At 40.1% G+C, this 12,163-nt stretch overlaps 1 protein-coding gene across 1 annotated transcript; it reads right to left on the reverse strand.

Annotated features, from left to right (window-relative positions):
• Positions 1-7,949: 7,949 nt before the first annotated feature.
• LOC123862282 (chromatin modification-related protein MEAF6-like) lies at positions 7,950-9,357 on the reverse strand. Its single transcript, XM_045901863.2, has one exon. The coding sequence runs from the start codon at positions 9,340-9,342 to the stop codon at positions 8,767-8,769; it is 576 nt and encodes a 191-aa protein (XP_045757819.1). The 5' UTR covers positions 9,343-9,357; the 3' UTR covers positions 7,950-8,766.
• Positions 9,358-12,163: the final 2,806 nt, after the last annotated feature.

The following is a 12,163-nucleotide window of genomic DNA, read 5'->3' on the forward strand; positions in this document are numbered from 1 at the left end:
TGCACTGTAGAGACAGCAAGCTGTTGTAACAAGAGCTAGAGCACCCCAGAGGGTCAAATAGTTTACAAGTAAAATCAGGAAGAGTGACCCTATTCTTCTAGTGATGCATGGCATGGACAGCTCAACTAATTCAGGATACAAATTGTAATTATAGAACGAGTCACTCTGAAGAATTACAGATGCTACCCTGAAGGAGCTAATAATCTAGGAAAGGAGATCTAGGCATTTATGGAAATGCTGGAGCACAGGGACGAAACTGCTGCAGATCATAAAGTGCGACTCTGGGTCTCTGGGAGTGAAAGAGGGGAGAGAGCACTTCTGGCCAAGACATCAGGAAAGGCATGCAAGAGAGGTGACATTGGCAGATATAGGTCAATGATAATGGAGTGCTGCAAGCCCAGAAGACACAATGTGGCCATTTGGGGGATTGGCCAGACCAAATTGCCAGTCAGTTTTTAAAAAATTACTAAGAGAAGGGGTACCTGCGTGGTTCAGTCCATTGAGTGTCCTGCTCTTGGTTTCGGCCCAGGTTGTGATCTCATAAGCCATGAGATTGAACCCCATGTCAGGCTTTGCTCTCAGGAGGGAGTCCTCTAGAAGATTCTCTCCCTCTGTCCCACCCCCTACTTGTGCACGTGCATGAGGCTCCCTCTCTTTCTCTCTCTCAAATGAATAAATAAATAAATCTTTAAAAAAATTACTAAGAGAAGCTTAGTTCTACTTGTAGACAATAAATTCAAGACAACAGGGGACAATTATGATACAGAAGCATACTGAGACACCTGTTCTTTAAATGCAGCTATTTCTTAAAATAATATTAAATTCTTCCACTTTAGTTGTGATTTCCTATAAACATTTTGATGTTTATTTAAGAATGCCTTAAGTAGCCTCTTTACATGAAAATTGGTTTCAAATTTGGGAGCTATTTCAATTCAGTATCTTCTGAGCCTGAGATTAGTGAGTAACAGGTCTCTAGGGAAATGCTCTCAGAGTGTGGGACTGAAAAAAGCAGGACTGGGCTGAGGGAATCTGTGAAGTGTGATGAAATTGTAACAGGTCTTGGCTGGTCCCACAGGGAGCTTTGGAGCTGGGTTAGCTCTTCAAAGCTGCTCAGGCCTTGGTACATCCACATCAATCAAGATGTGGGTTGAAACCAGGGAGAAAATGTGAGCCCAGGAAGGTAGTCCCTTTAGCTGAGGGCATTTCCAGAGAGGTACTTAGCAAAGAGTTGCTGGAGCCAACACTGCCAGGAGCTGAGGATTAGGTGCTGCTGTCCTAAGAGGACCTGGTGGGTCTTGTCAGCACATCACATTATCGATGACAGGATCTCAAATTGTTTTACCTTTTTTTTTTTTTTTAACCTGGTGGCCTATTCTAAAAAAGTAGAATTCTAGAATGAAAAGGACTTTATTAATTATTTATTTGAACTATGTTTCAGCTAGGAAAAGGATTCCAAAGAGGAGGTAACACTTGTAGGTTCACAGTTACTCTGTGGCTCAGCCAAGATCAAAATTCCAGTTTTGTGACATTCTAGTTTCCACCTGGATATTCCTTCTATCCCTATACTCTGAAGAGTTTCAATCAGGAAAGGATGTTGTATTTTATCAAATGCTTTTTCTGCATCAATTGAGAGGACCATATGGTTCTTGTCTCTCCTCTTATTAATGTGTTCTATCACACTGATTGATTTGAGAATGTTGAACCACCCTTGCATCCCGAGGATAAATCCCACTTGGTCGTGGTGGATGATCCTTTTAATATATTGTTGGATCCTATTAGCTAGGATTTTGTTGAGGATTTTGGAATCCTTATTCATCAGGGATATCGGTCTGAAATTCTCCTTTTTGATGGGGTCTTTGCCTGGTTTGGGGATTAAGGTAATGCTGGCCTCATAGAATGAGTTTGGAAGTTTTCCTTCTCTTTCTATTTTTTGAAACAGCTTCAGTAGAATAGGTATTATTTCTTCTTTGAATGTTTGGTAGAATTCCCCAGGGAATCCATCAGGCCCTGGACTCGTTTTTTGAGAGGTTTTTGATCACTGCTTCAATCTCGTTACTGGTTATTGGCCTATTCAGGTTGTCAATTTCTTCCTGTTTCAGTCTTGGCAGCTTATAGGTTTCCAGGAAGGCCTCCATTTCATCCAGATTGCTCAGTTTATTGGCATATAGTTGTTGATAATAATTTCTAATAATTGTTTCTATTTCCTTGGTGTTAGTCGTGGTCTCTCCCCTTTTATTCATAATTTTATTAATTTGGGTCCTTTCTCTCTTCTTTTGGATAAGTTTGGCCAGTGGTTTATCAGTTTTATTAATTGTTTCAAAGAACCAACTTCTAGTTTCATTGATCTGATCTACTGTGTTTCTGGTTTCTAATTCATTGATTTCTGCTCTAATTTTAATTATTTCTCTTCTAATGCGTGGCTTAGGCGTCATTTGTTGCTTTTTCTCTAGTTCTTTAAGGTGTAGAGTTAGTTGGTGAATTCGGGATTTCTATTTTTTTGAGTGAGGCTTGGATGGCTATGTATTTCCCCCTTAGGACCACCTTTGCGGTATCCCATAGGTTTTGGACTGATGTGTTTTCGTTCACATTGATTTCCATGAATTGTTTAAGTTCTTCTTTGATTTCTTGGTTGACCCAAATATTCTTGAGCAGAGTGGTCTTTAGCTTCCAAGTGTTTGAATTTCTGCCAAATTTTTTCTTGTGATTGAGTTCCAGTTTTAGAGCATTGTGGTCTGAGAATATGCAGGGAATAACCTCAATCTTTTGGTATCAGTTGAGACCTGACTTGTGACCCAGTATATGGTCTATTCTGGACAAAGTTCCATGTGCACTCGAGAAAAATGAATATTCTGTTGTTTTAGGGTGGAATGTTCTGTAAATATCTATGAGGTCCATCTGGTCCAATGTATCATTCAAAGCTCTTGTTGCCTTGTTGATTTTCTGCTTAGATGATCTGTCCATTGCTGAGAGTGGAGTATTGAGGTCTCCTACAATTAACATATTGTTATCAATATGACTCTTTATTTTAGTTAACAGTTGGCTTATGTAGATGGCTGCTCCCATGTTGGGGGCATAGATATTTACAATTGTTAGATCTTCTTGTTGGATAGACCCTTTAAGAATGATATAGTGTCCTTCTGTGTCTCTTATTACAAACTTTAGTTTAAAATCTAATTTGTCTGATATAAGAATTGCTACCCCAGCTTTCTTTTGAGGTCCGCTGGCATGGAAGATGGATCTCCATCCCTTCACTTTCAGTCTGGATGTATCTTTAGGTTCAAAATGAGTCTCTTGTAGACAACATATGGATGGGTCCTGTCTTTTTATCCAATCTGCAACCCTGTGCTGTTTTATGGGAACGTTTAGGCCATTCACGTTGAGAGTGATTATTGAAAGATATGAATTAATTGTCACCATGTTGCCTGTGAAGACGTTGTTTTTATAGATTGTCCCTGTAAATTTCTGTTGTAGATCACTCTTGGGGTCTTTTTCCTTTTATAGAACCCCCCTTAATATTTCTTGCAGGGCCGGCTTAGTAGTCACATATTCTTTCAACTTCTGCCGGTCGTGGAAGCTCTGTATCTCCCCATCCATTCTAAATGAAAGCCTTGCCGGATAAAGTATTCTTGGCTGCATGTTCTTCTCATTTAGTACCCTGAATATGTCTTGCCAGGCTTTTCTGGCTTGCCACATCTCTGTGGATAGGTCTGACGTTATTCTGATGTTCCTCCCTCTGTACATAAGGAATCTCTTCTTCCTAACTGCCCTTAAGATGGTTTCCTTGGTTCTAAGATTTGCAAGTTTTACTATTACATGCCGTGGTGTTGCCCTGTTTTCCTTGATCTTGGGAGGGGTCCTCTCTGCCTCTAGGATGCGAATGTTTGTTTCATTCCCCAGATTAGGGAAGTTCTCAGCTACGATTTGCTCAAATACATCTTCTAGCCCTCTCTCTCTCTCCACTCCCCCCGGGATTCCAATGATTCTGACATTGGAACACTTCATGATGTCACTTATTTCTCTGATTCTATTTTCATGGATTCTGAGTTGTTTTTCCCTGGCTTCCTCTTTTCCCTTTTTGTCTATTATATTGTCTTACAGGTCGCTTATTCTCTCTTCTGTCTCAGTTACCCTAGCTGTTAGATTATCTAGATTGGATTGGATCTCATTGATAGCATTTTTAAGTTCTGCCAATTCCCCTTTTATTTCTGCCCTTAGAGACTCTATGTTGCCATTAATTGATTTCTCCATTCTAGCCATTGTCTTCACAATTGCTAGCCTGAATTCCATCTCCGACATCTTGGTTATATCTGAATCCATTTGTAAATCTGCAGCATAAGTCATAAGCTCTGAGTCTTTTCTGTTTTGGGGGCTCCTCCTCCTAGTCATTCTGTTGATGGGTGTTTGAGGAAATGTATAGAGTCCCAATTATTGACCAGAACCCAAGCAAGATGCATCTGTTTTCTTGGGACCTTAGGGTGGCTGGCCTCTTATTTTCCCAGCCTGTCTTCTGTGGGAGGGGCCTGCCGTTCTGTTACGCAGGGAACCCTGTTTGGGCGGAGTTGCCCTGCACCCCTGTGGTGGGGGATGGGCTCAGTGGGAATCAGTCTTTGGGGCTTTTGTTCTCTGGCGCCTTTCCCTGGCGGCTTTCCGCGTCTGTTCCACAAGTCAGAGCAGAAGAGACCATTTCCAAGTCTCTGTCTCAGAGCAGAGAGACCGCAGTCTGTTCTTCAGTGAGCCCTTCAGGCCACACTGTCTCCGTTTCTGTCCGTGCTGCTATAAACTGCAGTGTCCTGGGTTGTGCACCCCTCCGCAGTGCTCCCAATCCTGCCTCCAGGTTGGGGCACGTCTCTGCCCTTTGTGCTTCTAAAACCACCAGCTGCTCCCAGTTCGCATTCGCGAGTCCGCTGCTCAGGGTTTCCACCCTGGGGGCTGCAGTTCACTGGCATGACCCCGGCGCACCGGGTTTCCATCTCAGAGGCTGCAGTTCTCGTGCGCGCGACTGTCGCTCCGGGTTTCTGTCCGAGGGGCTGCAGTTCCCGTGCTTGCGACCCCACCGGTCTGGTTTTCCACCCCGGGGGCTGCCCTAAAGTCCTTTCCCTGACGCTACTGGTCTGCGAGTCTGTGCCCCATCCGCAGCGCGCGAGGCTGTCACTCACCGGTGGTGTAGGATCCCCACATCCAGGCACTCTCCCGCTGCCATTTATCCTCCGATATCTGCCCGCAGGATCACGGCTCTCCACTTCCTACCTCAAAACCAACCACATGCGATATTCTGTTTGTAGAGATCCAGATCTTCTTACATTTCAGACTGGTATTGTGGGTGCTCAGAGTGGTCTGGTAGATATCCAGCTCAATTCCGGGGACCAGTTGAAATAGGGTCCCCTACTCCTCCACCATCTTTCCCCCCTCCCCTCAATACTTAGTTTTCTAAGCTAGAAATGAGGCAGGTCTTCGTAGTGAAGACTTTGGTTAATGTCTTCCTAAACTCTGGTAAATTGTCTTTATATTTACAGAGATTATTCTTTGGCATTTGAATTTTTGTTAGTGTTGTTGTATTGGTGATTAGATTTTTTTCCTTCTGCCATTATGCTTTTAGGAAAGCTACAATTTGTTTTCCTCATAGTCAACTTATTGTTTCCTCTTAGCTCTGAGAGCCTTTTAATTAATTCATTTGGATTTTTTAAGCATATAAACACAGCATTTGTAAATAATGATAATTTGGTTTCAAATTCCGATATTGATTCTTTTCTAAAATTCTCATCTTATTGCATTAACCAGAAATTCCAGAAAATATTAAATAATAATGGGTTATAACAAGCAACTTTCTTTATCTCTGATTTTAACAAGAATATCTTTAGTGTTTCACTATTAACATTTGTTCTTGGATCCATCAAACATATACTGAACACATTCTAAGAGCTAGGTTCTGTGCTAGTGCTGGGGATACAAGGTGAAGAGGACACACAAGATCTAGGCTCCAAAAACATAAAACTGATTAGGGGTTTGAAATAGGCATTCTGTATAAAGTCAAATAATTAGTCCTGCCATTTTGTCACTAGGAGCAGAGGTAGCCTTAGAAACCCAGCTTTCTTATTTTACATTTGTGATTAGGATTGGGTAATATATATTACCCAGTAGTTTTTTTTTTTCAAGTTATTATTTAAATTCTACTTACCGTGTAATACTCGTTTCAGGAGTAGAATTTAGTGATTCATCACTTACGTATAACACCCAGTGATCAACACAACAAGTGCCCTCCTTAATACCCATGATGCATTTAGCCCACCCCCCTGCTCACCTCCCCTCCAGCAATCCTCAGTTTGTACTCTCTAGCTTAGAGTTTCTTATGGTTTGTTTCGCTCTCTTTTTTTTTCCCTTTCCCATGTTCAACTGTTTTGTTTCTTAAATTCCAATATGAGTGAAATTATACGGTATTTGTCTATCTTGGACTGATTCATTTCACTTAGCATAATATACTCTAGTTCCATCCACATCATTGCAAATTGCAAGATTTCATTCTTTTTGATGGCTGAAATATTCCATTGTGTAGATTCCATGTAGAATATATATACCACATCTTATTTGTCCATTCATCAGTCAATGGACATTTGGACTCTTTCCATAATATGGCTATTGTTGATAATGCTGCTGTAAACATCAGGGTGCATATGCCCCTTCAAATTAGTACTGTTTTATCCTTTGGGTAAATACCTACTAATGCAATTGCTGCGTCCTAGGGTAGTTCTATTTTTAACTTTTTGAGGAACCTCTATACTGTTCTCCAGAGTGGCCGCACCAGTTTGCATTCCCACCAATAGTGCAAGAGGGTTCCCCTTTCTCTGCATTGTCACCAGCATCTGTTGTTTCCTGTGTTGTTGATTTTAGCCATTCTGACTGATGTGAGGTGGTATCTCATTGTTTTGATTTGTATTTCCCTGATGATGAATGATGTTGAGCATCTTTTCATGTATATGTTAGCCATCTGGATATTTTCTTTGGAAAAATGTTTGTTCTGCCCATTCCTTAACTAGATTATTTATATTTTAGGTGTTGAGTTTGATAAGTTCTTTATAGATTTTGGATACTAACCCTTTATCAGATATGTCATTTGCAAATATCTTCTCCCATTGTGTAGGTTGACTTTTGGTTTTGTTGATTGTTTTCTTCACTGTGCAGAAACTTTTTATATTGATGAAATCCTAATAGTTCATTTTTGCTTTTGATTCCCTTACCTCCAGAAATATGTCTAGTAAGATGTTGCTATGCCTGAGGTCAAAGAGGTTGCTGTCTGTGTTCTCCTCTAGGATTTTGATGGTTTCCTGTCTCAAATGTAGGTCTTTTGGGATACCTGGGTGGCTCAATCATCTGCCTTTGGCTCAGGTCATGATCCCAGGGTCCTGGGATCGAGCCCTGCCTTGGGCTCCCTGCTCAGTGGGAGGTCTGCTTCTCCCTCTGCGTCTCCCCCTGGCTTGGGCTCTCTCTTGCTCACTCTCTCTCAAATAAATAAAATCTTAAAAAAATTTATGTCTTTTATCCATTTTGAGTTTATCTTTGTGTATGGTGTAAAAAAGTGGTCCAGTTTCATTCTTCTGCATGTGGCTGTCCAGTTTTCCCAGCACTATTTGTTGAAGAGACTGTCTTTTTTCCATTAGCTATTCTTTCCTGCTTTGTCAAAGATTAGTTGATCATAGAGTTGTGGGGCCATTTCTGAGTTTTCTATTCTGTTGTACTGATCTGTCTGTTTTTGTGCCAGTACCATACTGTCTTGATGACTATAGCTTTGTAATAGAGCTTGAAGTCCAGAATTTTGATGTCTCCAGCTTTCCTTTTCTTTTTCCAGATTGCTTTGGCTATTCGGGGGTCTTTTGTGGTTCCATACAAATTTTAGGAGTGTTTGTTCTAGCTTTATGAAAAATGCTGGTGGTTTTTTTTTTTTTTTTTTTTCAGGTTTAAAAGTAAAGCATGAGAAGTCAACACCTGCGAAATTTTATTTATATAAGAGAATAAAAATATCTATTTTAAAAGGATTGATTTAAACTTAGGTTTTTCAGCTTTTCCTGTTCCTTGAACATGAAACTGCCTCCAATGCAGAAAGATTTAAGATAGCTAATTATTAAGTAAACCCTCTTTACCTTCCCCCTGCAAAAACACAGAGCCAAGTTCCCCATTTTCTTTATGGTAAACCAGATTATTTTCAGTGAAGAATACTGGCAACTGCATGAAGCAGATGATCAGATATGTCGGCAGGAAGGTATGAGCTGTACAATGGCATTACAAAAAGTCCCCAAAGAAAAGAAGATGGTAAAAACAATAGAAAAATAATAAAACACAAACAAAATAAGAAAATGCCCAATATTTACAGCCTCCCTCTGAAACGTGACCTATGTTCTAACTTCAGCATAAAACAAAACCAGAGAACATTTCTCAATGGGTATCACAGATGAAGCTGGTGCAAGCCAGTTTGGGGGGACACGTTCATTTCAAGAAGGGAGAAATGCACAGTTAACAACTTGCTGGAATTATAACCATGTCTTGGTCTTCTTGCAGTTCTGTTACTAAAAATGACACACAGTAAATGATCCAATGTGGTCTTACAGAAATGGCTTGTCACCACGTTTCAGAACAAACTATTCAGAGTCACAAGCACTGGGTCTGGGAAAGCAGAGGTGGATGGCTGCACACTCAGGTGAGGGATATGTATCTTTGTGAGGTTGGAGGAGAGAAGCAGGGCTCTACAGCCTGGAAGATTCTGCACTAATGAGTCTTCTAATAGTCAGCTCGTGGTTTTTTGTTTAACTTCAGATCAATCCTGTGTTGGTTTTTATTCTTTCGTTTTTTACGGCTGCCATGATGACCCCCTAAGGAAGTAGAAGAAGCAGCCTTCTGAGGCTTCACTTCCTGCACAGATCCATCCAGGTCCTTAGGGTCCTCCTGGCTGGGCTCATTCTCCTGATTGTGGAAGTCTGGAGAAGTATCACTTTCCATCCCACTTCCTGGCTCCCTCTTTTCAATGAGCTGATCCTGAACTCCTGCCAATGCACTTACTGCAGCTGCTGAAGTAACTGAGGATTTACTGAAGAGCCGCTCAGCTTCCTTATACTTCCGGTTCCTTTGATCGTTTTTGCTATTGGAGTTTTTCTGGTTGGTCAGATACCGATCCCAGCCACGAATAATATTGACATACATCTGAGTGTCTTCCGGGTAGCTTCCTTCAAAAGCATAGATCTGTCTCTCCAAGTTTGCCAGTGTTTCCGCCAGCTCCTGCTTCCACTTCAGGAGCTCTGCCAGCTCCTGCGGGGTGTCTGGGATCTGCGGAGGTGCCGCCTTGTTGTGCATCGCCATGTTGGGCTTGCTGGTGGTATTTTGATAGGGATTGCGTTGAATGTGTAGATTGCTTCAGGTAGCATAGACATTTTAACAATATTTGTTCTTCCAATCCATCAGCATGGAATGTTTTTTCCATTTCTATGTGTCTTCCTCAATTTCTTTCATAAGTATTCTATAGTTTTCAGAGTACAGATCCTTTACCTCTTTGATTAGGTTTATTCCTAGGTAGCTTATGATTTTTGGTGCAGTTGCAAATGGGATCAATTCCTTGATTTCTTTTTCTGCTGCTTTATTATTGGTGTATAGAAATGCCACAGATTTCTGTACATTGACTTTATATCTTGCGACTTTGCTGAATTCATGGTTTAGTTCTAGCAATTTTTTGATGGAGTCTTTTGGGTTTTCTACATAGAGTATCATGTCATCTGCAAATAATGAAAGTTTGACTTCTTTCTTGCCAATTTGGATGTTTTTTTATTTCTTTTTTTTCTGATTGCTGAGGCTAGGTCTTCCAGTACTATGTTGAATAACAAGTTGAGAGTGGACATCCCTGTCTTGTTCCTAACTATAGAGAAAAACTCTCAGTTTTTCCTCATTGAGGATGATATTAGCTGTGTGTGTTTGGTATTTGGCCTTTATGATATTGAGGCATGCTCCTTCTATCCCTACTTTCCTGAGGGTTTTTATCAAGAAAGGATACTGTATTTGTCAAATGGTTTTTCTGCAACTATTGAGAGGATCAAATGGTTCTTGTCCTTTCTTTTATTAATTAAGGGGCAGAAGGATGTGATGTATCACATCAATGGATTTGCAAACATTGAAGCACACCGACAGCCCAGAAATAAATCCCACTTGACCATGGTGAATCATTCTTTTAATATACTGTTGCATCCTATCAGCTAGTATTTTGGTGAGAATTTTTGCATCCATGTTCATCAGGGATATTGGCTGTAATTCTCCTTTTTAGTGGGGTCTTTATCTGGTTTTGGAATCAAGGTGATGGCGGCCTCACAGAATGACTTGGGAAGTTTTCCTTCCATTTCCAGTTTTTGGGAATAGTTTTAAAAGAAGAGGTATTTACTCTTCTTTAAATATTTGGTAGAATTCCCCTAGGAAGTCATCTGGCCCTGGACTTTCGTTTGTTGGGAGATTTTTGGTTACTGATTCAATTTCTTTGCTGGTTATGGGGCTGTTCAAATTTTCAATTTCTTCCTGTTACAGTTTTGGTAGTTTATATGTTTCTAGGAATTCGTCCATTTCTTTCAGATTGTCTAATTTGTTGGCATATAATTTTTCATAATATTTTCTTACAATTGTATTTCTGTGGGTTTGTTGTGATCTCTCCTATTTCATTCATGATTTTATTTATTTGGGTCCTTTCTCTTTTCTTTTTCATAAGTGATTTATCAATTTTGCTAATTCCTTCAAAGAACCAGCTCCTACTTTTGTTGATCTGTTCTATTGGTTTTGTTTGTTTGTTTCTATATCATTGACTTCTGCTCTAATCATTATTATTTCCCAGGTTCTGCTGGCTTTATGCTTTATTTGCTTTCCTTTTCTAGCTCCTTTAGGTGTAAGTTTAGGTTGTGTATTTGAGACCTTCCTTGTTTTTTGAGAAAGGCTTGTATTGCTATACACTTCCCTCTTACGACTGCCTTTGCTGCATCCCAAAGGTTTTAGACTGTCATGTTATCATTTTCATTTTCTTCCTGTATTTTTTTCATTCTTTTTTAATTTCCTGGTTTATTATTTTTAATATTTTATTTATTTATTTGCAAGAATGAGTGAAAGAAAGAGAGCACGAGCAGAAGGAGGGGCAGAGGGAGAGGGAGAAGCAGACTCCCCACTGAGCAGGGATCCCAAGGTGGAGCTTGATCTCAGAACCCTGGCATCATGACCTGAACCGAAGGCAGATGCTTAACTGACTGAGCCACCCAGGTACCCCTAATTTCCTGGTTTAACCATTCATTCTTTAGTAGGATGTTCTTTAACCTCCATGTGTTTGTGATCTTTCCAAATTTTTCTTGTGGTGGACTTCAAGTTTCATAGCAGTGTGGTCAGAAAAGATGTATGGTATGAGCTCAATCTTTTTGTACTTCCTGAGGACTGATTTGTGACCCAGTATATGATCTATTCTGGAGAATGTTCCATGTGCACTTGAAAAGAATGTGTATTCTGCTGCTTTAGGAAGAAATGTTCTAAATATATCTGTTAAGTCCATCTGGTTCAGTGTGTCATTCAAAGCCATTGTATCCTTGTTGATTTTCTGCTTAGATGATCTTTCCATTGCTGTGAGTGGGGTGTTAAAGTCCTTTATTATTATTGCATTATTGTCAATGAGTTTCTTTATGTTTGTTATTAACTGATGTATATATTTGGATGCTCCCAAGTTAGGGGCATAAATATTTACGATTGTTAGATCTTCTTGTTGGATAGACCCCTTTATTATGATATAGCACCCTTCTTCATCTCTTATTACAGTCTTTGGTTTAAAATCTAGTTTGTCTGTATAAGGATGGCTACTCTGGCTTTCTTTTGATGTCCATTAATATGATAGATAGTTTTCCATCCCCTCATTCTCAACTGGAGGTGTCTTTAGGTCTAAACTGAGTCTCTTGTAAGCAGCATACTGATGGGTCTTGTTGTTTTATCCATTCTGATGCTCTGTGTTTTTTGATTGTAGCATTTAGTCCATTCACATTCAGAGTAATTATTGATAGATATGAATTTAGTGCCATTTTATTCCCTGTAATGTCACTGTTTGTGGAGAGTTTCCTCTGTTCCTTTCTAATCATTGGTGCTTTTGGTCTTTTTTTTTTTTTCCCACTCAAAGGGT

The sequence above is a fragment of the Mirounga angustirostris genome, unplaced genomic scaffold (assembly GCF_029215605.1).
Source record: "Mirounga angustirostris isolate CCGP_5_RB_7025 unplaced genomic scaffold, mMirAng1.0.hap1 SCAF_9, whole genome shotgun sequence".
In the NCBI taxonomy this organism is placed as follows: domain Eukaryota; kingdom Metazoa; phylum Chordata; class Mammalia; order Carnivora; family Phocidae; genus Mirounga; species Mirounga angustirostris.

Coding starts and splice junctions, on each gene's coding strand:
- LOC123862282 (XM_045901863.2), bottom strand. CDS start 9,342: ATGGCGATGCACAACAAGGCGGCACCTCCGCAGATCCCAGACACCCCG.